Source organism: Strix uralensis, chromosome 2 (genome assembly GCF_047716275.1).
Source record: "Strix uralensis isolate ZFMK-TIS-50842 chromosome 2, bStrUra1, whole genome shotgun sequence".
Classification (NCBI taxonomy): domain Eukaryota; kingdom Metazoa; phylum Chordata; class Aves; order Strigiformes; family Strigidae; genus Strix; species Strix uralensis.
In genome coordinates, this window is record NC_133973.1 from 46,702,234 (window position 1) to 46,728,340 (window position 26,107).

Here is a 26,107-nt window from a genome sequence, read left to right on the forward strand (position 1 = left end):
TTTGAAGAGGTGGAAACAGAATAATTCCCTCCATATGCATTCATTCATTTTTAGCACATCAAAATCAGCCAAGTCTCTTTCTGTCTCTGTCTAGTTAAACATTAAATACTGAACTCCTACCTACATCACAAGTGATGAATTACTTTTTTTAAACTATTACTACAAACAGCAACACGCATCTGGTTCCAAAGCCTTTTTCTTTCGCCTTTCTGTCAGTCTGAGTATGTTTGAAATACTGCTGCAAAGTGGAGCACCAACCATAGGGACAGAAGGGATCACCTGAGGACTGAGGGAATATGTATTCTTCGAATCCATATATCATATATTGCAAAAGGTAATTGACAACCTCCTTCTGGTATATATCAAATTCTTGAAGACTGTCTCTGCTTTCTTCATATGAGAGTCAATCAAACACAGTATATTGATGCTTACTGTGAGGTTAATCACTAGACAGTAATTGCCTGTCTGTACTGACCAAATAAATCAATTCCATACGCAAGAAAAATTATTAAGAGATCCTGGATATTGAGCTTAAATAACTATGACTGATTACTTGAATTCTCTCAAAACAGCATAAACAATATGATTTCCAGACTAATCTACTAGAAGAAAATTACAAACCCTAATTCACTATTATTTCTGATAATGTAGAGGGAAAATGGTATACATCAAAATAGAAAGCAAACTTTTCACCATAAAAGAAACTGCTACAATGCAGCCTAATGCACATAAGTGTTGTTAATAATTGTCGGTGTACAATGTATTTATATATTAGATACTGAAAAGGAACAAGGAAAGCCCACAAAACTCCTCTAAGATTTGTTTCTTGGTTTGTTAGGCATTTTTAAGTTGCAAGAACTTATATATACAAGCATCTTTGTCAACCATATGGATCTAGTTCACTTTCAGATTGCCAGGAAAATCCTGTTTCTCCCTTCTTTTACAGAATATACTGTGGAACTACACTGCATTAACACAGATCATGATGTACTCTTGTCTTCCAATGTCATCCTATAATTCTAGAGACTAATATTCTAACTCAGGTATGTGTTCAGCTATATGCTTTACATGTTTGTAAAACAGATGTTAGAGATCTGGTGAGGAATTGAAAATTTAATGGACCAGTCTTCATACTGTTCTCCCACTGTGGACAGTACTATTGAAGTATATATTTTGTTTTCATTGATGGTGGATGTTACATATTAATATAGTAGTTTAAATGCAGATTATATTAAATGCATGTTCTCCAATTGCTGTTTGCTAAATTATAGAGTTTATTTATGTTACATAATTACTCTGTGGAACATGATACTTCAAAATGTTTTTGAAGCCAAGAATAAATGGATTAAAAAATAATCAGACAAATGGAAAACAGGTTAATTGGTAGCCATGGCACATGACGATTGAGATCAGGAAGTTCTTGAACTATAAACTACATAAACCTGGGAGAGAATACCAGAGGAAAAATGTTATCACCCTTCAGTCATGTGCTTCTCAAACACTACCCCTTATATACCAGTCACCCAGTTGCGATGGTCTCACTGGTCTAGAGCTGTTGCTATTGGGTTGCAGCTACAGCTATTCTCATGTCCAAAAGCAATTATAGCTACTGTTATTTAGAGCTAGAGCTATTCTTATGTACCAAGGCATTTAGCCACATGAAGAAGTATGATAGACTTAATGATCTTATTTTCTGTTAGAGGCAGTGCTTGCTGAAGTTACCTGTTCCTTGACCGTATTTGCCATTCCAAAACAAGACCTGCCCACACGCTTTTGCAATAGACCAAAACTCAGACTTGTTCAAAATGTTATATACACTACTGTGAAGTATTCAGGATAGCTTTAATGTATCAACCATTCCTATTTAGGCACATAGCAAATTTTTGTGCAAATGTGATTTATGTAGGTATAATGACTCAAATATGCACAACTCAAATAAGAATATTCAACGTTTTTTCTAAATATAAGAGATAGCAAGAGCCTGTAATTACCTGTAACTGTTAATTCCGTAGTTCTTCTGACAACAAAGAATCCATATTTTAACTCACAAGTGTAATTTCCAATGTCATCCTCTCTAACTTCCCGAATGACAAGAGTGTCCTTTTTAAACACAATACTTGATCTCCATGTCTTTGACTTGCATTCCTGTTTAAAGATAATATAACACTTCAGTGACTGTGTTCTTACACTTAAATTGTTGACACTGTTGACGTTGCTTAAAGCCAAGGCAGCTAGGCAAGAGCCCAGGTTAGTTATGAACTTTGCATACACTAAATATGTAAAAAACCAGTTCAGTTAAGTGTTGATTAAAAAGAGAAAAGACTACAGAATTTTATGAGGTGACTTAATATCTGCCCTCTGACAAGAAAAAGAAGAGTTGATTCCTTTGATGGTTTTCTTTTGACAATAGTTTGCTAAGGGGCTCCTATTTCATTTACTTATCAGCCATTACACTTACGTCTGTGACCCATGCCTGTTATATTACTGGTAGCTACAGGTTGCAGGGGAGAATTTTTATTTTAAATCTATTTTTTAAAACATTTTAATTAAAAAATGTAGAAAAACAGGAGAACATGAGACTGAAAAGAAATGAGAATGTTATATATCTCTTTCTAAAACCATCTTAGAATCAAAGCTCCCTGAACTCTTAGAAAAAGGTGAGTTTTGTATCTACAAAAAATGAGTTAATATTTCAATTATTAAAATTAAAACATTGCTTTTTATTCTATAATAGAGAATAAACATTTTGGATGCATGTTTCTTACGTCTCTAAAAAGATTAACTTATCTTCACCTAATTAATCTAGGTACTATTTGAAATAGCTTTGAATGTTTTTAGTGTTTCCAGATTTTTTTTTTTATTGGAAACCGATATATTTATAAGCTATTAGAAAAAAGGATTGGTGTTTTTCATACGAAAAATGTCTTTTGACTGACTGTCACAAAATATTTTACTTGATTATCTTAGCATAACCATTGTTTATACAGTAAGGTTTTTCTTTTTAAAGTTAAAGAGGTTGTTTAAATTCACTCACACAAATACTGCCAATGACTCTTAAAAAGCCAGTCTTTTGAGCTCTCGTTCAAGAAGCCAGCCATAGTTCTAAATTTTATAAAACTTCAGGTATATATTGCATTACAAACACAAAATACAAGATGCATATAAGCAAATAATTGTTTACATATCTCTTATTTTAGACATGCTCCCAATTAACTTGGCCAGACTCCTTCTAGGCCACACGTTTTTCCTTATTGGATAGCCTAGTCTTGTGTATCGTATTTAAAAGCATTTATGTTATCAGGTAAACTTTAAAAAAATAGTTAGAATGCATACCAGCACATACTTAAACTAGGACTTCATATATACACAGACATTTATAAACATCTGTGTAGATAAAATACACAGAATCTAAATTTCACATTTACTGAACTGATTGAGGACATTAAATTGTATGCATTACAGTACTGAAATACTGAGAATTTCCTGCAGATGGTTAGAAACCCACAACTCAAGCTGCTGCTTATGGAAGTTCTAGTGCACTGCCCACAGGCAGCATTGTTTTCAAGAACTTGCCTCTTAGGTAATGATCTAGAAACCAGTACACAATACTGAAATAAAGTTACTGATAAAAACAATGAAATAATATTTGCAAGTAAAAGCTAATATGTAAAGCCCAAAGTTTTTGAAGTCTTTGCTGGATTTTATGCTGCAAAATTAAGCCATTCATTCAGATAATAACATGCATCGCTATCCTATTTATATTTTTCCAAACATATATTATGTCTGAATTTTTAGAAGCACACTCTTTAGTCTTGTATAGACAAGCAGTTGCTGTATAAGCATCTCACATGGTTTTACCTTAGAATATCAAACCAGCCCAGACTGGTAACACTTTTCTTCTTTAGCCCTCTTGTTAGCAGAAAGATGCCAATTCTTTGTGACATCCATAAATGAATATTAGTAAAATACCAGCTCCAAAATTTACAAAAGGAAGCATTTGAATTTCTCTCTCACTTAGTTCATTCTTTTCTATCCTTGATTCTGTTGTCTTTTCTTAATACATTTTTAAAATAATCCAAGATTCATATGATATTTAGATCATGAAAATCATGAGAACATTGCGTAATACCTTGTTGAAGGTGAAAATCTTTTACATTCCTTACCTTATACCATAGAATTTCAGGCTCCCTAAATGGAAATAAAAAATCCTCAATTTCAGGGCATGAGATTTCCTTGCTTTTGCTAAGTTCAGCTTTTTCAAAATATTTCATCTTTGAATTGTAGCAGAGTCCAGTGTCATTTTCACCCACCGTCAGCGAAATGGACACTTTCATACAGTAAGTTGAATTTCTGTAATGCAATAAAAATAGAAATAAAAGTCCAATAAGAAAAAAATAATAAATGTCAATGTACACGACATTGTTTTTAAGACATTATTTTCATCCCAAGCAAAAGATAGAAAATCAGACATTGTATTTTGTGTGTATTTTATAGCTGTTCATTATAATTTTACTTCTTTCTCAGCCACTAACTGCAATATTTAGAAGGTGCTGGTTGACCTTATTCTATGACTAAAGATTTATCACTCTCTTCCATCAAACACCTTCCAACATTACTGCCCTTATTGTGTATTTGAGAACAATTTCTCCAAAAGTAAATATACAGTAAAAGCAAGACTACCAGCTTCCTGACAGACACCATATGACAGCTCTCAGGGCTGAACAGATCATATTGTAGAACTACAAGCAAATGCCAAATTGGAACTTGAGCACCACACCAAGAGCCACCTATTCATCAGATCTGAGCATGCTTTAAAGTGGAAGTGGTAACCTTTTTGCAGCCTTTAATTAAATGAGACTTGTGACCCTTCAAAAATATATATATATATTCCAGTAGAATATATATATAAAAAATAGAATATACAACAGAATATAGATGTATATTCCAATAGAATAAAGGATGTTTTAACTTTAAGGACTGCTAACTTGTTTACCTTAGCCTTCGATCCCCATACTCCCAGGCCAAAATGTTGCTTCAGCATTACCTACAGCCTGCATTAGTTTGGGCTTTCTCCTGCAACTTGTTACTTCGTTTGCTGCTGGATGTTGATATGCCAGGCAGCCAGAGATTAGGGAACAATGTCTACCTTCCCACTTTGCATTATGCACTTTAATTAGGCTCAAAGACAAAATTACTTGAAATGATTTATTTTTTCTTTTTCATTTGAGTTTCCAGGTGGCCAGCAAATGAGTAGGTCCCACGAACACACTGTGACAATGCAAGATTTCTCTCCTACAGTTCTGTAAATGCATTTGACCCCTAATCTGCTGAAAGAGGATCCTGCAGGGCACACTGATGAAACATTAATTTTCTTATCTCCATTTTCAGATTCTAAGAGCTGATTGTTGATTTACAATAGTCTTGTGTATTGGACATGACAGAATCTCCAAGATGGCTACATTTTTTCATTCTCTTTAGATTTTTTAATATCTGTTTCCTTTGTTCAAGAAGAGGGGACAGAAATGCTCAAGGACAAAGAATAAGAGGAACTTCATTCAAAGAACTCTATAGTCCAATTTTCTAGAAAAAAATGTAAGCCTGAAAAGGAAGATATATAAGCAAGTATCAAATTAGAGAATATTCTTAGAAATGTAAATTCTGGAATGGAATGACCCTTAGCTATCCAGGACTTGAAAGGAAAACAAACACAAAATTACTCCTTTATAATGAAGCTGTAAGTATAATTTATTACCATGTTCAAGAATCTGGCTGTATAAAGCAAATAAAGTTGTTTAAACTTTGTGCAAAGCAAAGAATGCATCTACTGAATATGGATCACTCTTGATGTTTTTAAGAGCCAATTACCATTCTTACTTGTACATGCAATTTAAAATCATCCAGTATTTTAAAGAACACATTTTCATTACTGTACATTACTTTATTCCTCCATTAAGGTGCTACTTGGAATATTTATTTATTACGTAGCTTGAAAACATCATAAAAAGTCGCCTTTATGAAATGGTAAAATTTTCTTTCTCTTTTCTTGAAAGACCTATCCCTTTGAAACAGGAAGAAGGTCTAAACAATCCTTCAAGCTCTGAGGGTCAAGAGTACACTAACTAGGTGAGAGGATTCTGTTACTGGATGACAGGAAGCAATACATAGTAATGGCTCAATTTGCATATTTAAATATTCTCTTTTATTCCTTTCCATGTGTTTGAGCATTATGTTGTGTTCATAGTACTGAATCTCATGATTTAAAAATTTCTAGAAGGAGCTGAGAGAGAAAAAAACCCACAGCACTTAACTGTCATCCCACTGTATGAAGAAGCAAGCTAAGTAAAATTGTCTCACATGTTTTTTGTCTTCCTTCAGTATTCAGAGTGAATTGGCCAAAAATTCTGATTTATGTTTTGGTCTACTAAGAGCTCTGTTCTGAAACAGTGGCAATGTCAATTGCCAGATAGAATTCTTTCTGAGGAACATCTCAACAGCTGACTTTACCAGATGCAGTTTAGGCTTTCTGCTCCATAAGAAGAGAGGTCTTTTGGAAATATCTCAGAATGTTTAAAGAGGATGTTGCTATTTAATGACTCAAAGTTGTGTGTGCCTCTGATTTGAGTCATATGGATATAAGTCTCCTGCAGACAGAAGCACAAATTGACTGGGCTCTGAGGTAATTATGTTCTAAGCTGACAGATATAAGGTAATGAAACATTTTGGGTGGATACTTTGTCAGCTGAGTTCCCTAACAGAATTTTCTTTCAAAAGCCCAAAGTATCATCAAAAGAACCTAAAGCTCCGGATGCCCCCCGGTGACACAGACTTTCTTATTGTGACTCTAAATATTATCTGCACTGTCAATCTGACTCATCTCATACTCTGTGTCAGAAACCAAGACTGTTGGGATGAAACACAATTCAAAAAGAATGATATAAAAGGCAGAGCAACACAAACAGTATGAGCAAAGGAAACCAAGCTAATGGCCTCACAGAACAGAAAAAGAGAAAGAAAATTAAACAGTCTCCAGGTGGGAATGAAGAGGAAGAAAGACGAGGTGAGTTTCCTGATTACAGCTGGAGCATGATGGATACGGTAGAAATGGAGCCCCTCAGCTAGCAGAAAAAGTAGCAGGCAGCAGAGCCCTCCAGCAAGCATGCATATACTGCAGAGAGTAAAAAATATTCATGTGTTAGAACAAAGAAAATTTTCCATATGTCTCTTACTGGAGGCACCACATAAACCAAACAAACCTATGTTGTGTGTTTAAGGAAATTTTATAACCCATCCAGTCTTATATTAATTATTAAGACCAAATGCTACAAACAGTTTTTCTCCTTTTGTTCTCTAGTGTGGTCCAAACTGTGGACCTTTATCACCAGACAGCTACACTTCAAAGCAGTACCAGTCTAAAACCTCAAATCTGTAATAGTTACTTAAGTAAAATTCAGGCAATGAAAATCACACAGGTTATGAATACATTGTAGAGGGCTTACTAGAGCTCTATGTATTTCCTCTTTCTTGTCTACACGACTAAGTTGCTTATTATGACTAGGAAAATATTCCTCCACCTGCTACCACTGATGAACAAAAATTATTTCATATGGTATGACAGAGGCTCCCCCAGTGTTTGACATGGACCTATGTGGTCACCTTCACCATAATAGGTCATTTAAACACTACTGGTCTATAAGTGTTAAAGTGAAAACAATATAGCAATCATATCTACTAAATATATTGATTCCATTATAGGTCTTTTACTTTTGTAGCCATTTATCATCCTTACAATTTTAGGGCCCAGTAACAACAGATGTGTGATTGAATCTTGTGATAATAATAGGACAGAAAAGTGTGTAAATGGCTTAAATTCTTGATGACTTCTATATCCGAGGAGCGGTTGTTCTAGTGCCCATCTTCCCACAGTTCCCTTGAATCAATGGCTCACCTTTTCTTATCTGATATTATTTAACCTCTTGGTTGTACAGTGGACATGTCAAAGCATATCAAGCACTGATTATTGAGTCTGTTTAAATAAAAGAAGACTTCTGCTTTTTACCCTTTTCTCTGCTTGAAATGACATTCACCTCATCAGTTCATCAGTACCTATTTCACCTTCGTGTTAGTTGATCTGCAACTGTCATAGATTGACATTCTTATAGGATATCTGTCATATGAGATACTTCAATATTCAGACCCTGTGATAGAGTGTGACAGAGTCAAGAGCAGAAAAGCTCTATGCAGACAACATGGTTAAGTTTGTGGAAGAGCATACATATGGAAAAGTCTTGTAACAAAAATAAAAGTACAGTTGAGTAAAGAGATCTTGATGAAAAGCAGGAAAATGTAGGTTAAACAACCACAAACACAGACACATTACAAAATCTCTTCCTTCTCCAGACAGTGACCCAGAAGTCATAGCAACACCCTGAAGACTGCTTAATTCATGACCCAAGTTAGTAGTTTCTAAAATAAGATCAATGTTTAACTTACAGTCTTCTAAGATTCTCAATTACAATATACAGCTATATCTTTCTTGAATTAAATGGATTTATAGCAATTTGTGATAGATGAACCTCTGCAATACTTTACTCTTACAACTAAATTGATTAGGTAGACTGCTTTTCAAAAAACCTTAAGATTGCAATTAACTATTTCTACAAAGCAAACTTAAAACTTGAAACAATTATTAGCAACTGAAACTGTTTTATGACTATCACACATTCATCAGCCCAAGGAATTCTAGTACTTGTCGCTATTTAAAAACTTCATTCTTCATATTATGCATTTAGAAATTAAAGTGAGCCGGTGGAGTAAAGCTCGTCATCTACCTACATAAGCCATGCTTTAACATCAGTATAATTACCAACAATAACATTATTAAAAGTTTTTCTTCAGCTGACCTTCTGAGCTGAAGAACCTCCTGACATTTTGAAGAAAAATATTTGTTTTCCTTTCTCTGTTCCTTTTCTCTGCTTGAATGGACCTCCACTTCAGGATGTTGCTTCTTTGAGATCAAAACCACCACCAGAAAGAACGTGGTGACCCAGATGGAGCTGCCACGCAAACATGCAGCGGTCCAGGTCCCAGGCTGCAGGGAGTGCCTGAGCCTGTCAATCCTGCCGGAGGGCACCAGTGATAAGACCCGTGTGCGCTGCGATCAGCTGGATGACCTGCTCAGCCTGGTGGTGGAACTCAGAGAAGAGGTTGAAAGACTAAGAAGTATTAGGGACTGTGAAAGAGAAATTGATTGGTGGAGTAGCACCTTGGCACCCATGAAGCAACAGGGGCAAATGGAGGCTCCAAACGAGGCAGGCGATCCCTGATCCTCTTGCTACCAGGCAGAAGGAGGGGACCTAAGATGGGGGAGGCTGGAAACAGGTCCCTGCTCAGGGAGGCAAGAAAATCCTCTCCCAACCTCCCTCACCCTCCATGGTGTCCCTTCACAATAGAATTGGGGACCTGGAACTTTTGAATGACGTAGAGAAGGAGGAAGAAAATGAGACAAACAAGGAGGAAGACCAAGGTCCACCAAGGCCGGGTTGTTCCAGACCAGATATTAAAACTAGTTCTAAAGAGAACCCTAGAAGAGTCCTTGTAGTGGGTGACTCCATTCTGAGGGGTGTTGAAGGCCCAATATGCAGACCAGACCCGCTTCACAGGGAAGTCTGCTGCTTCCCTGGGGGCCAGGTGAAGGACCTCCCCACTAAACTTCCCGCTCTAGTGAGACCCAAGGACTACTACCCTCTCTTAGTTTTTCAGGTAGGTAGCAACATTACCAGGAGAAGTCCTAAAGCAATGAAGAGAGATTTCAGGGTCTTGGGGAAACCGGTTAAGGGGTCAGGGGCACAAACTGTGTTATCCTCCATCCTTTCAGTTGGGGGGATGGATGAAGAAGAATACAGGAGAACTCAACAGATGAACCTGTGGCTCCGAGACTGGTGTTACTGTCAGAGCTTCGGATTTTTCAATCATGGGTTGGTATACAGGATGCCAGACATTTTGGCATTAGATGGGATGCACCTGTACCAGAGGGGGAAAAGGATCTTGGGGCAGGAGTTAGCTGGGCTCATTGACAGAGCTTTAACGAGATTTGAAGGGGGAAGGGGGCAAAACACCAGCCCATCTGAAGTGCATGTATACCAATGCACACAGCATGGGTAACAAACAGGAGGAGCTTGAAGCCATGATAAAACAGAAAAATTATGATGTAGTGGCTATTACAGAAACATGGTGGGATGTCTCCCATGACTGGAGTGCACCAATTGATGGCTACAAGCTCTTCAGAAGGGATAGACAAGGAAGGAGAGGTGGTGGGGTAGCACTGTATGTTAGGGACTGTTATGACTGCTTTGAGTACAAGTGTAGTGAAGACAGGGTGGAGTGTCTTTGTGTTAGAATCAGGGGGAAGGCCAACAGGGCAGATGTTGTAGTAGGAGTCTACTATAGGCCACCCACCCAGGACAGAGAGGTGGATGAAATAGTCTACAGGCGCTTAGGAGAAATCTCACGATCGCTTGCCCTTGTTCTTGTGGGAGACTTTAACTTCCCAGACATCTGCTGGTAATATAACACAGCAGAGCGGGACCAGTCCTGGAGATTCCTGGAATGTGTGGCAGATAACTTCCTGACACAGCTGGTGAGTGAACTGACCACAGAAGGTACCCTGCTGATCTCCTCTTTGTGAACAGAGAAGGACTGGTGGATGATGTGGCGGTTTGTGGCCAACTAGGGCACAGCGATCATGAAATAATAGAGTTCTCTATTCTTAGAGAGGCCAGGAGAGGGGGCAGCAGAACTGACGTCCTGGACTTCCAAAGGGCTGACATTGTCTTGTTTGGGCACCTGCTTGACAGGATCCCTTGGGAGACAGTCCTGAAGGGTATAGGGGTCCAGGAAGGCTGGGCACTCATTAAGATGGAAGTGTTAATGGCTCAGGAGCAGGCAGTCCCCAGGTGCTGTAAGAGAAGCTGGTGACAGAGAAGATCACCCTGGCTAAACAGGGAGCTGTGGCTGCAACTCAGGGAGAAAAGGAGAGTTTATAGCTTTTGGAAGAAGGGGCTAGCCACTCACAATGATTACAAAGACGCTGTGAGGCTATGCAGGGCAGAAATCAGGAGGTCTAAAGCCCAGCTGGAAATTAACCTGGATTCAGCAATCAAGGATAACAAGAAACATTTCTATAATTATGTCAACAGCAAAAGAAAGACCAGAGAGAGCCTCCATCCCCTGCTAGATGCAGGAGGAAACATGGTAATAAGTGACGAGGAAAAGGCTGAGGTACTTAATGCCTTCTTTGCCTCAGTCTTTAATAGCAAGACTAGTTGTATTGAGGGAAACCAGCCTCCTCAGCTAGAAGACAGAGACTGGGAGAACGACCCCCCCGCAATCCAGGAGGAGATAGTCAGTGACCTACTGCATCACATAGACACACACAAGTCTATGGGACCAGATGGGATACACCCAAGGGTGCTGAAGGAGCTGGCTGGGGTGCTCGCCAAGCCGCTTTCCAGCATTTACCAGCAGTCCTGGCTGACCAGGGAGGTCCCGACAGATTGGAAATTGGCCAATGTGATGCCCATATATAAAAAGGGTCAGAAGGATGATCCGGGAAATTACAGGCCTGTCAGCTTGACTTTGGTGCCCAGGAAGATGATGGAGCAGCTCATCCAGAGTACCATTATACAACACATGCGGGACAAGCAGATGATCAGGCCCAGTCAGCATGGGTTTATGAAAGGCAAGTCCTGCTTGACAAACCTGATCTCCTTTTATGACAGGGCGACCTGCTTATTGGATGAGGGAAAGGCTGTTGATGTAGTTTACTTTGACTTTAGTAAGGACTTTGACACCATTTCCCACAGCATTCTCCTGGCAAAACTGGCTGCTCGCGGCTTGGATGGGCACACGCTTCTCTTGGTAAAAAACTGGCTGGATGGCTGGGCCCAAAGAGTTATGGTGAACGGAGTTAAATCCAGTTGGTGGCCGGTCATGAGTGGTGTCCCCCAGGGCTCGGTTTTGGGGCCACTCCTGTTTAACATCTTTATTGATGATCTGGACGAGGGGATCGAGTGTACCCTCAGTAAGTTTGCAGATGACACCAAGTTGGGTGGGAGTGTTGATCTGCTCGAGGGTAGGGAGGCTCTGCAGAGAGATCTGGACAGGCTGGAACGATGGGCTAAGGCCAACTGTAGGAGTTTCAATAAGGCCAAGCACCAGGTGCTGCACTTGGGCCACAACAACGCCCAGCAGCGCTACAGGCTTGGGGAGGAGTGGCTGGAGAGCTGCCAGTCAGAGAGGGACCTGGGGGTGTTCATTGACAGCCCGCTGAACATGAGCCAACAGTGTGCGCAGTGGCCAAGAAGGCCAATGGCATCCTGGCTTGTATCAGAAATATTGTGGCCAGCAGGGACAGGGAAGTGATCTTACCCCTGTACTCGGCACTGGTGAGGCTGCACCTCAATCACTGGGTTCAGTTTTGGGCCCCTCACTATAAAAAGGACATTGAATTACTTGAGCGTGTCCAAAGAAGGGCAACGACGCTGGTGAAGGGTCTGGAGCACATGTCGTACGAGGAGCGGCTGAGGGAACTGGGGTTGTTTAGTCTGGAGAAGAGGAGGCTGAGGGGAGACCTTATCGCCCTCTACAACTACCTGAAAGGAGGTTGCAGAGAGCTGGGGATGAGTCTCTGTAACCAAGTAATAAGCGATAGGACAAGAGGGAATGGCCTCAAGTTGCACCAGGGAAGGTTTAGACTAGATATTAGGAAGCATTTCTTTACAGAACGGGTTGTTAGGTGTTGGAATGGGCTGCCCAGGGAGGTGGTGGAGTCCCCATCCCTGGAGGTGTTTAAGAGTAGAGTCGACATAGCGCTTAGGGATATGGTGTAGTTGAGAACGGTCAATGTTAGGTTAATGGTTGGACTAGATGATCTTCAAGGTCTTTTCCAACCTAGACGATTCTGTGATTCTGTGAGATGTAGGCTGGAAAATACACATATGCATTTCATGGGTTTTTCTTAAAGAGATGGTCAAATTAGAAAAAAAGAAAGGAATGCCTCTTGCATTTTATGTATCTGGTCTAGAAGCATGGCTCACTTATTCATGTGGATGTCTACACAAAGGAAAAAATTACCTAATGGAGAAACTGTGTGGAAAAGTGTGGGTCTGTCCTGCTAAAGTATCTGTTTCAATTGCTGTTGATGTGTAGCAAAGACTTTTGTGAAGTTTATCACAAAATAGCTATGAAATCAACTGCATCCTAAGATCTACAGACTACCAGGATGCACAGGTAAAATTCTCTAAATGTTTTCAAGGTTTTACTTTCTGAGTATTTTTTCACATCTGGAAAGGCAAAGATGTATGTATTTCACACCTAGGTTATTTTTCTTTTGATCAAGCATTGTGTTTATGAGAGTATCGCAGAGGATACACTTTTTATCACTATCAGTCAATCAAGTAGCAGAGAAGAAAAATATGAGCTGTTGACAAGAATCGTGAATGGTGGTTGGACCTGAAAATACAGAACTTCCACTGATTAATATAAGGCTGAGATCTTGTTTATTCCAATACCTGTGAAGTAGTTCCTATTGACTACAGATGATAAAAGCGTACAAATGATAAAGGCATACATCTGAGAATCTTATTTCAATTGATTTTCTCTTCTTTTTTTTTTTTTTTTTTTTTTTTAAGAAAAAAAGCAGAAATCTGTACTGTAATCCAAAATATCCATGAATGGACATAGATCAACTTGTCAAAACTCAGACAAAAGTCTATACAAAGAATAGCTTTGAGAAGCTTAAAGAAGGTAGAAATTTAGGAGTAGAAATCTTGAGAATGAGTTTGTTTTAGTAAGATTGGATTATCTTTGTTGATTGTTTTAATTTCTTTGGGGTTTTCCAAAACCTTTGCATTTACAAAGACACGACAGAAATATCTTTCTGCTTCATAAAATCAGGTTATTAATCTTCTCCTCTAATACTAAACAACACAACACATAACATCAATTCACTCTTAGAAGCAATAATTGAAAAATAATTTGATGAATAAATAAGACAGGACATTGGAAAACACTTCAAACAGCCTGTGAAGACCAATTTCACACACAGCTGAAAAAATAACTTTGCCTCATTCTGCCCCATGTGAAAGAATACAAGGAATATGGATTAACCATATTTTTCTAGAACAGGAAACTTGTCTTCATGTTTACAGCATTAATATATACCTCACTTCTCTTTTTAAATGTAAGTATATAAAAATCTCTTGTAGGTGATTTATACTTTTTTTTTTTCTTTTTGTTGTTCTCTGGAGGTTTCATGTTTTTATTGCCATGCATTTTTCATTCTATCCTATATTTCACCTGTAAACAAGAGTTGATTACATGGAAAACATCTCCTTTAAACTTAGTGAAACACCAAGCAGAAGAGAGAAGAAAAACGGATGTATTTATCACTTTGCAGAGAAAAAAAAAATCTCCAGGAGAATTTGACCTAGCAAGTTGTCATTTAACAGTAGTAGAGAGGTAAAAAAACACATACAAAGCCCCAAAAATTAACTTCTGAGCCATGAAAAAACATCATTTTTTAAAATAAAAAAAAATAGGCAGATAATCAACAAAATAGTTCTCTTACAGATTACATGTTAAGTCACTGTATTAAACTCTTTGTCAGGTAGGCAATAGACAACAGTAAACATTATACTTCCAGGTTAAAAGAAAAATTAGAAAGAGAGCAGTATATAAAAGATATGTATGTTTTTTTCATTTAGCTTTGCCTTGCATTTTTGTGTTGTATGTGAACCCACTGAACATATGTGATCAGGAACACTCTATATATCACCTTCATACATTACCTTTCGCCAGGCTGCTGAGCTTTCAATGCCACTGGAAGACACAATCCCACAGCACTGGATGTGGGATGGATGGATGGATGGATGGATGGATGGATGGATGGATGGATGGATTTTTTGCCCTCTTATGGAAACTATGTGGAGGCAGCAACTTATGCATCATCACAAGAAAAATCAGGGAAGGAAATTATTCCAGTACTTCTAAATTCTACCATGTCAAATATCTCCAAGACTTTTTTGACCTTCATATAAGATGTTGCAATTACATTTTCATACACTTATATATGTTGAAGTAAGGTCTAAAAAAAATCTTGAAAATATAAACACTAGTCAGTACTGATGCAGTAGTGCTAACACCATTTTGAAATTAATAACTTCATAGGCTTGCCACCACACAAAAAACTGTTTCTACTGTCCCTATCATTATACTAAGAAAACTATTCAGAACAAAAATTACACACAGGCACAGATGAGAAACCGATAGGCAGTAACATCAAAAAGCTTGGTGGTTTTGCTACAATATGTTACTCCAGACTTTTTTTTTAATACCATTGTACATAGTCCAATGTGGTATCAGTTAATCCAGTACAAAAGTGTCAATACATCTGCATAACATGAAAATACAATGAATGATTACACTAGGAAAGAGAAAAAAAACACATGCCTTTTAATTCCTACTGTTATACTGAATTTTGTGTATAATAGTGTTGTAATATGAAGCACATAAAAAATTAAAAGCCATTGTAAATTCCATTTGAAAACAAACTAAAGAAAAGGGTGAGGTGACAAAATTACTAGAAGTCTCACAGTCAGCATAATGTTCAATGCTTTATAGTTCTTAATACACTAGAGATTCAACCAAGTTTGTAATTTCTGTGTCTAGGAATAGAAGAAAGAACAATCAATCTGAATGAAATTTATTTAATTTTTGATAAAGATAGATAATGAAGACAATCATCACAGAATACTAGTAATTGCTAATAACACATTATTAATAGTTTTTTCCCATTACCACTGACTAGTGTTATCTGTACCATTTTATAGATTTACCATGTTACAGATTCATATTGCATTTATATTAAAGCAGTAAATTCCATTTCATCTTAATTCAGTTACATTCAAATGCCACAATATTATTAATAACTTTTCCATACATACACAAATGTATCCTAACACTATTTCTGTCTGACTTGGTACATTTGTGTAGGACCATTACATTTAAAAGAGCCTAAAGCAGCAATACTGACCATCTACTGATCTATGGATTTGTGTTGTAACAGTCAAGAGCCCGTGGGGCAGGCAGAGTCAGAAACTGAGAATCTTAATATTAAAAGAAGATTTTTTTTTTCCCCTCATGATGTCTAATCTCAGACTTTGTATATTCTTAATCAGTCTATCTGCCATGATGTAGTTGCTTTGAAAAATGGCACTGGGTAACCTGTATTGGCTAAACTAACTGTGCTTTAATTCACTTATCCCATGATACTTTCAAAATTAGCTAGAACCTTTTTCTACCGATAAGTGAAGCTTTTACTTTACCTGTTTCATTCAATAGATTGTCAAACACTAAAACATAAGATCTAAACCATACAAAATACAAAAAACGGAAGCAAGAATCTGTTTGGGGATTTTTATTTAAGACAAAAAATCAATTTAAATCATTTTTTTCTGAAAAATGAATTACATTAGCAGGTAACTTGTCAGAGAGAAAAGAACAGGAGGAGGAGGAATAAGAGACACAAGGGGGAGAACAGACAAGAGAACACACACAGAGCAGGAATAGTTTATATAAACTTTAGCACTTACAATATTGACATCTACATTTAAAGGAATTGCTTAGAGAGCTAGGCAAATAAAGCATGATTTCTTTATAAAATAGATCTCTAAAATGGGCCAGATTGGTTACTCTTATGAAACTCTGATTTTTTCCTGCATTGAATTAAACCTGGTAATTGTCAATCTCCTCTTCAGCCTCACCACAGAGAATTCAGGAGTGGATTTATACAGCTTGGTACTCCCCAGGCAGCATCCCTCGTCTTCCCTATTCATGACAGAAGTAGGGAAACTGGGACTCTACTTATTACTTGTCAACTCTGGTGCTTTGCCATGCATACCTTTCACCAGCAGGATAATTCAGGGGATTATAGCATATAGTTTATACTGAAGACACTCTATCTTTGGGACTAGAAAGAAGTGCCCTTTGGAAAGTCCTCAGCACTCCCCTGAAGAGGGAATTTTTAACCCAGCCCCTGTTTTGTTTCATTGTAGAGTGCAACCAGATTGTTTTCTGCGTGAAGCAGCAGTTTCTCTCATCAAAGGTGTTCAGGATAAGACTATCTTAACCTACTACACAGAGGCAGCATTTGAAGGAGGGATGAACAGGGCAAACGGACCTCTGTTGATCCTGGCATTGACTGTTAAGCACAACAACATCTTTTTGCAGTTCTAAATAAATTTCAATGGCACCAGAGCACAATAACGATACCTGCAAATGCAGCCAGCCCTCTAACAATGTTTTTCATTGAAGACATCAGTCTTAAGTCTTTGCATTCTTCTGCATACCCTTTATTTCTCCTTCTTTTTCAAGGCATGTAATACTTGTAGTAGATGGCCTGTTATGACACTGGAGTTTTGCAGTGTATATTAAACATGATGACTAATCAGGACACTAACTGACAGCAGAGCAGACATGTTCTTTCAGTGTACATCATGACAGCAAATTAATTTTTTACCCTTGCAGTAGCATTACTAGAAAAATTGCAAGCTTTGCATTAATAGAGATCACTTGTTTGGACTGACTTATGTTATAGTATTATGTTATTTACCAGGGTAAACAAACTTTAGAGCAAACAGGAAGGAATAAAAATCTCTTTTATGTTTCCCCTCATCATACAAGCTGAGTTGGGAAAGTAACTGTATTTCTAACTCCTCTTAAAGTGGACATTAAAAAAGAAAGTCTGAGAAATGTCTTCTCTTCACAGTGTTTTAAATTTAAATAAGTAAACTTGGTCACTGATGTCAGTATCCACTTTCTATAAATGGTCCTTCCCATTTCAGGGGAAAACTTGTTGACTTCATTAATTAGTTTTTTCATGCTTTTGTAGACACAGTTCAGTCCTTTTTCAGTCCAAGTAATTTCTGTTAGAGTTATTTGGATGCCTGAAAGCTGGAGAAAAAAGCATTCATTCAAGAGAAAAACAAAACCACATTATTGATAAGCTACTTGCGGTCTTGGCCAGTGGCTCCAAAGGCTCTTTGTGAGCTTTAAAACTTTCACACAAAAAATTTTAAAGCCTTTAGATAGAAGTGGGTTTGTTTGAGGACACACCTGAGGCCTTGGGCCACATGGCAAGGGAGGAAAACCAGCGTACCCTACTGCAGCCAGAATTGCTGCGGTGCAGTGAGGTCCCCTTGGTGGCAGGGCCTGATGCCACAGCACTCTGTGGCTTCTGGACTACTTGTTCAGGACAGCAGTTTTCAAACTTTTTATGCAAGGTTCCCTTTTGTTGTTTTTTTGTTGGTTTTTTGTTTTCCCCAAAACTCTGGGATAGCTGTCTCCCACACTTCCTGGCTCCAATAGCTGAAATCACAGATTTTCCACAAAGTTTCCAGAGCCAACAGAGCTGCAAGTGTTGGGGCAGTGCTGCAGGAGCAGGGGAAGAGAGAAAAAAAGTGGAGGGAGATGAACAAAAGCCTGCTGGAATTTTCCTCTGTGCCTTAGAAATTATCTCCTGCTTCCACATCCCGGGGGGCCAACCCAGTTTGAAAACTGCTTTTGACCTCAATTGAATTACATAAGCACTTGTTTCTTCCCTCAAGGGTCACCTAATTATATGCATGATACTATGAAATAACCCACTGCACATGAGCCTCCAGGACTATTTGAATATCAGTGGTCTGCAAGATACTTGTTTTCATATGTTTGAATTAGTCACACCAGAAAATATTGTTCAGTTTTAATGCCCGCTTCCATCCTTGGAAGCCCAAACTTTCACATTTTATCTTCTGACACAAGTGGTACATGCTGCCATCCCCAGTTTTCCCTTCTCTCCAACCCTGCCAAAAGAGAATGTCAAAGTACAAAGTCTAACTGCGTTAGAATAACACTTTCCTTGTGTTAGAGTGAGCTACAGACTGATGTGAAAGGCCTCTTATTGGTGTTCTGTACAACAAAAATTAAATACAAATTAGCCTTTAGAAAGGGAATTGAATTTTCTTATCCTTATAATACTTTAAAGCTTCGGTTGTGAGTAAGCTAGAAAAAAAATATGTATACAGTTTTACATTATTGATTTTCTGTATGATCTCTGTCTTTTTTAAAGTCTAAGTGAAACCTATCCCTTTCTGAGAGCTGGAATCAATCTGACATTGATTTCCACATTTTAATAAAACCTCACTTTCTTAGTACAAAATATTTGAACAAAATTATGACAATAATCTTAATTAAGAACTTGTACTGGCAATTACATGGAAGGTAAATTTGCATAAAATTAACTAATTTCCCTGTAAAACATTTCCTTTAAAATTAAAGCTTCCTTTATGATAAATTAAGACCAAAAAGGATTCCATACTCTTACAGTAAATTTTCCTCTGCATTTCTACAGTATAGGAATATATCAGACAGCATGACTTCACTAAGGGCAAATCATGCCTGATGAATTTGGTGGCCTTCTATGATGGGGTTACAGAGCTAGTGGATACAGGAAGAGCAACTGACATCATCTACCCAGACTTGTGCAAAGCCTTTGACGGTGATCTGCATGACATCCTTGTCTCTAAATTGCAGAGACATGGATTTGATGGGTTGACCACTCATGGATAAGGAGTTGGCTGGATGGTCACATTCAAAGAGTTGTGGTCAACGGCTCAATGTTCAAGTGGAGAGCAGTGATGAGTGGCATTCCTCAGGGGCTGGTACTGGGACCATTGCTGCTTAACATCTTTGTTGGCAACATGGATGATGGGATTGAGTGCACCCTCAGCAAGTTTGCCAATGATACCAAGCTGTGTGGTGAGGTTGACACGCTGGAGGGAAGGGATGCCATCCAGAGGGACCTTGACAGTCTTGAGAGGTGGGACCATGCAAACCTCACGAAGTTCAACAAGGTCAAGTTCAAGGTCCTATACATGGGTCGGGGTGATCCCAAGCACAAATACAGGCTGGACAAAGAGTGGATTGAGAGCAGCCCTGCAGAGAGGGACTTGGGGGTAGTAGTGCATGGAAAACTGACTATGAGCCAGCAGTGCGCCTTTGCAGCCCAGAAATCCAACTGTATCCTGGGCTGCATCAAGAGGATTGTGGCCAGCAGGTCGAGGGAGGTGATTCTCCACCTCTATTCCACTCTCATTGAGACACCACCTGGAGTGCTGTGTCCAGCTCTGGGGTGCCCAGCATAAGAAGGACATGGACTAAGTCCAGAGGAGGGCCACAAGGATGATCAGGGGGCTGGGACACCTCTTCTATGAGGACAGGCTGAGAGAGTTGGGATTGTTCAGCCTGGAGAAGAGAAACCTCCAAGGAGACCTTCTAGTGACCTTCCAGTACTTAAAGGGGGCCTACAGGAAAGATGGAGAGGGACTCTTTTTCAGGGACTATAGTGATAGATTGAGGGGTAACAGTTTTAAACAGAAAGAGAGTAGGTTTAGATTAGATATAAGGAAGAAATTCTTTACTGTGAGGGTTGTAAGGAACTGTATTATTCTTTATTGTGATGGTGCACTGGAACAGGTTGCCCAGAGAAGCTGTGGCTGCCCCCTCCCTGGAAGTGTTCAAGGCCAGGTTGGATGGGGCTTTGAGCCCTAGTGGTCTAGTGGAAGGTCTCCCTGTCCATGGCAGGGGGTTGGAACTAGATGATATTTAAGGTCCCTTCCAACCCAAACCATTCTATGATTCTGCGATATTCCTATAGTCTACTTGTCTATACATATATATATATGTATAAATTTCACATGGGTATATTAGGGATTCCAGTAAACATAAAACTAATCAGAGATAGTACGTGATTTGAGAAAGTTATCATATAAAGTTTTTTAAAGCACCTTAATACTATACCTATATGTTATTCACTGTGAGTGAAAGCCCATTTTTTAAAACAACTTTTTATTAAAATATTTGGTATGTGAACTCCTTCAGAGAATAGCACTTACATATGGATTGTAAGTAAAAATGTTAGAGGTGGTCAAAAAGGATGGAAATCAATAAAAAAAACATTGTCTTCACACAATGTATAGGGTGTATCAGTATGGATTACCACTAGTCTGAATTTAATAGTATATTTAATATTTTAGTGCTACTTACAAATTTAGTGCTAAATTAGCTACTAATTTCAGTGAGGCTTCCCAGGATCATTAGTGAAGAAATTTTGGGCCAGTGAGTCATAAAGTGCTAAAATGGAGATGTGTTAGAATTATACTAAATGTTTTCTCTGCAGCAGATCAATGTGTATTCCCAAAGGAGACAGAAGTTGAAGAGCTGTGCAAGTATAACCTTATAGATGAAAATCCCTTTAGCTTTCTACAAACTGCAGTAGGGAGATAATACCTTAGCATGAAACACCTCTAGGTAGACTATCTCCTCATAATTCAGGAGGTGAGGGCACTTGCTTTTTCTTGTGAACCAGTGATCATGAAGAAGAGTCTATTTTATACCTTGTTTAGCACCATATGCCAGAATAGCAGAAATGCAGTAGTACAGCTTCTTTGGAAAATGACAAGTTAACAGAGTTCTATTATTCCTCCCATTTCTTTCATTTATAGAATCACAGAATCACAAAACAGTTGAGGTTGGAAGGGACCTCTGGAAGTCATCTGGTCCAGCACCCTGCTCAAGAAGGGCCACCTAGACCTGCTTGCCCAGGAACATATTCAGATGGCTTTTGAATATTGCCAGGGATGGAGACTCCACAACCTCCCTGAGCAACCTGTGCCAGGGCTTGGTCACCCTCACAGTGAAAACTGTTTCCTGATGTTCAGCCAGAACCTTCTGTGTTTCAGTTTGGGCCCACTGCCTCTGCTCCTGTCAGCAGGCAACACTGAAAAGAACCTGGCTCCATCCACTTTGCACCTTCCCTTCAGATATGTATATACATTGATGAGATCCCCTGCGCCTTCTCTAGTCTAAACAGTTCTAGCTCTCTCAGCCTGTGCTTATAGGAGAGATGCTCCAGTTCCTTAACCATCTTCATGTATCTTCATTGGACTCTCTTCAATCTGTCCATGACTCTCTTGTAGGGGCAGCCTAGAACTGGACACTGTACTCCAGGTGTGGCCTCACCAGTGCTGAGTAGAGAGGAAGGGTCACCTCCCTCCACCTGCTGGCAATACTTTGTCTAATGCAGCCCAGGTTGTCATTAGGCTTCTTTGCTGCAAGGGCACACTGCTGGATCATGTTCAACTTGGTTTCCACCAGGACCCCCAGGTCCTCTTCTGCAAAGCTGCATAGATTGTTATTCATGGAACATCTGTTTTCTAGGGGTTGTTTTTACTGGTAGGGGGTGGAGGGGAACTGTTAAAGGAAAATACTTTTTCCAAGGATTTATATAAAAGGGACAGAAAGAAAAAACAGTTGGTATGAGAAGGAATGGAAAAAAAATGCTTACTTACTGAAGCCAGAGGCCCTTAAAATTATGTCTATCATTTGGTGCAACAGTGCATGCCCAGGCAGCTGTGCCTATGCAAGGTTCTGCATTCCGGAACAACTGAATGTAACTACATCCTGATGACTCAGAACGTCATCAAATATTGGAGCATCTTTACTACCAAATCATCCTTTCTGCAAACGCAATCTACCTTCTTTTATAGTACTAAAACTGAAAGCATTATTGGAAACAAAGAATATGTTGAATGGCTTCTCCCCTGTTCCCTCTCTTTGCTTGATGAATTAGCACAAGGGCAACTTACAGCTCTCAACTAGAGCTAAAGGAGGACAGATCCTATCATTCAGTCTCAAATGCTGTTAGATTCTTCTGTTCAGCTGTTAAGCAGCTGCTTAAAGAATGTTCCTTGAAGGTTTCTGTCTTGTTTCTGAATGATTAGATATTTATCTCTTGATAACTCTGCATGAGTGTGTTCTTTTTGAATAAAAATTTATCATGTTCCATTATCAGTTACTCATTAAAGGTAGATATGGACAGATATCCAACAATTATAATATTTATTATAGATATTAGAAGAATGACATTTGCACATGAATAAGATGCCTTTGAAATTCTCTCCATAACTTTTGCATATCTACCCAGTAAAAATGGGAATAAGTATGATATGCTTTGAAAGCAGACACAAGAGAAATAACATCACACTTGTTATCTACTGCTTCAAGGCTGTTTCCTAGCATACTGATGTCACTTCTCCAGACTCTGGAAATTCTCAAATAAAATTGCATTACAACGCTCAATTTAAAAAGTTAAAAATTCCAATACTTATGACTGCTACATTGTTAAGAAACAGTTTTATTCTTCTTTTACACTTACTGTCCTATGAAAAAACAACAATTCAGAAATCAGTCTTCTCCACCAGAAGCAGAATTAGAGAAGGTCTCTCAAGTAGTCTGACATCCCACAGATGAATGTAAGAGCATTGCTATGTGCAGATTGAACTAGAACTCAAAAGAAATTACCAAGTTTCTGCAGAAAAGTCAGTCTTTGACAATGCTTAACCTGTTACCAAAGCAGAACTTTAGAAAGGCACAAGAACTTCATGAAATTTAAACAACTGAATACCTCAGAGCAAGTCCTGAATTCCCAAAGAAGAAATTTACATGCTGAAAAGAGAGCAGGATTTGAAGAAACAGATCAATAAACAAAGGAATATAACACAATTTTGATGTGTGTTTCATCCAAGGGCCATAAAATACATGGGAAATTTATCTAATAACTATCTTTGGCTGTGTTGATATGAGCAGATTTACCACAAAATAGTTTCCAAAATTGCCCCAGTGTGATCTGTATCAACAGAATAAATATTTTTAATTTAATTTTGTGCTCTAAAACACGATCCTGATCCGCTTCAGGCTATTGCTGAAGATCACAGTGATGGAAGCTCAGGAAACAGAAACCAGAACTCAAATTGTATTCATATTCTGTTTATATCAACAGCATCCATGAAGCCAAATATAGGCAAGCAAGACCTTCCACCCACCACTGCTACCTATTCTGCCCAGTGTTTAAAAGTCCTAGTTCTCAGTCCAGCCTTCAGAGCTTCCTTCTTTCCAGTCTGTCTGCCCTTAAATGTACTAAAAGCCATCTTTATGTCCACATGTTCAAAGGAAAGCATAGAAATTCAAGCTTTATCCAGCAAGAAAGCACTCTCTCAGTAGTCAAAGCCATAAATTCTCTTTTGCCAAAGAGACAACGTGTCACTATTTCTTCTCACACTGACACTAAGAGGAACTGTTGCCCTATGGTTTGCCTCCTGAAAATGAGACATGTATCTGCACATTCTCTGTGGTCTCCAAGACTAAGCATAAAAATAATCAACAGTACAGAGAAAAGAACAGAGGTCAGTGAACTATTTTAGGTAAATGCTATTCAAGTACCCCTTGAAACTGACTTCTTTAAGCAACTAGCACAGCCAGAGGGGTGCACTTTTTGTTGCAAGGCTCTCAAAGCACAAGTGAGTTGAGACTCCATGTTAAAGAATGAAATATTGCTGCCTTCTGCAGCATCCCCAAATAAAATAATTCTTGTTTGCCTGATCTTATTGACATAATGTAAAAAAACAACAGCTGTGCAGCTTCACTCCTCTCAATGCCAGGTTTCCATCTCCAATGGCTGGCCACAAGTAGAACATGACGCATTTGAGAATTTAACAGAGCCTCAAGTTTCAAATCTATGTAACCATACTATTCTTTGTCTCATATTATTATCAGCCACCAAGGTCAATAACTCTGAGGTGAAAAATGAAAGGGTTACAGAGGCTTCAGCTGTCCCAACGAACAGAGAGGTACTAGGATAAGGCACAGACAGGTGCCAGACACCATAACTATATATTTTCATTTCTTATTTTAGTTTTCAGGCTTGCTGCTACCTCTTATCCTCAGAAGCATGAATCATCCAGAATATCCAGACATGAGAATCCGAAGTCACATGAACAGTGGCAATATGAATGTATGAAAGCATTTCTGCACAGACAGCTTTGAATAATTTTACCTAATTCAAGCATGCCTGTGTAAGCTATTTTAGTTTGACAAAGATGTGTTTTGCTTTATACATTTTAATTCACCTCTCAAATGTAAAAGGTAAACTGGACAAGTCTAAGTACATTTCAGATACTTGAAAGTCATTAGTTCATCTTTTTCACTTGAACCCTGGCCCAACCTTTATGTGTCAGTGTCTTTGTACAGTTCCTTTCAGCACAGATATGTGAGGGAGAGTATCAGAGACCTCTCACATACTGTTTCTTGGTGGTGGTCTCACAGAAAAGTCCGCTTCATTTGTTAGAAATGTAGAATCTCTACTTTGGCTTGTCTGGCTGCTTCCTCCTATATCAGCACACAGCTTCCAGCTGGGCTGGTGGTGCCAGCTTAATCATCTGCTGTTCCTTGCGACTTAGATTCACCCCCAAAGTACCCACTATCTAAATATCGGAATAGCTGTATAACACAGTTCAGTTCAGTTTATAAATACACTATGGTTCAAAACCCTGCCATCAGTTTGTATAATTGGTAGAGAACTGAATGAATATACAAAGTCCTTCTGAACAGAAAATTTAACTTATATTGTCATTTATGTACAACATTTTCTGTTTTATATTTTTATTTCTGCAGTCTATTTCAGTCACAATTTTTTCTTCAGATTGGGAAAGAACAAAGAGAACCTGTAAATTCTTGTACTGATTAAATATTTTGCAACATTTTTCATGAATGAAGACATATCTATTTGCAAGTATTTCCATATTCAGAACGATTTGGGTTAGATAGCTATTTTCTTGCCATTTTTTCAGAAACATGACTTCTGCTTGAACTTTTAATGTCTTTGTTAGAGGCAGCTGAATCCAGTAATCAGATAGATGCAAAGATGTTGCTGCTTTGTGCACCAGATTCTGCCAGCAGCCAGGCTAGGCATGTGTACCTGATAGGGTAGTGTGTACACACACATGCATAAACAAACACTCACACACACTCACACACACAGCCAGTCACACAGACCTACACGGGTGCACAGTGCTCACAGAAACATGAACAGCAGAGCTCTTCCTCCTCTCCAGCTGATCAAGTTAAAGTCAGCTAGTGGAATCTAAACATATACATAGAATCACAGAATCATAGA

General features: G+C 38.5%; 1 protein-coding gene across 1 annotated transcript in view; it reads right to left on the reverse strand.

Annotated features, from left to right (window-relative positions):
- The window catches only part of IL1RAPL1 (interleukin 1 receptor accessory protein like 1), a 794,351-nt gene that overhangs the window by 295,441 nt on the left and 472,803 nt on the right, over positions 1-26,107 (reverse strand). Inside the window, exons 4-5 of the mRNA XM_074860926.1 lie at positions 4,164-4,350; positions 1,992-2,145 (exon numbers count right to left, since the gene is read on the reverse strand). Coding sequence (XP_074717027.1) covers positions 1,992-2,145; positions 4,164-4,350 — 341 coding nt within the window. The remainder of the gene's footprint in view (positions 1-1,991; positions 2,146-4,163; positions 4,351-26,107) is intronic.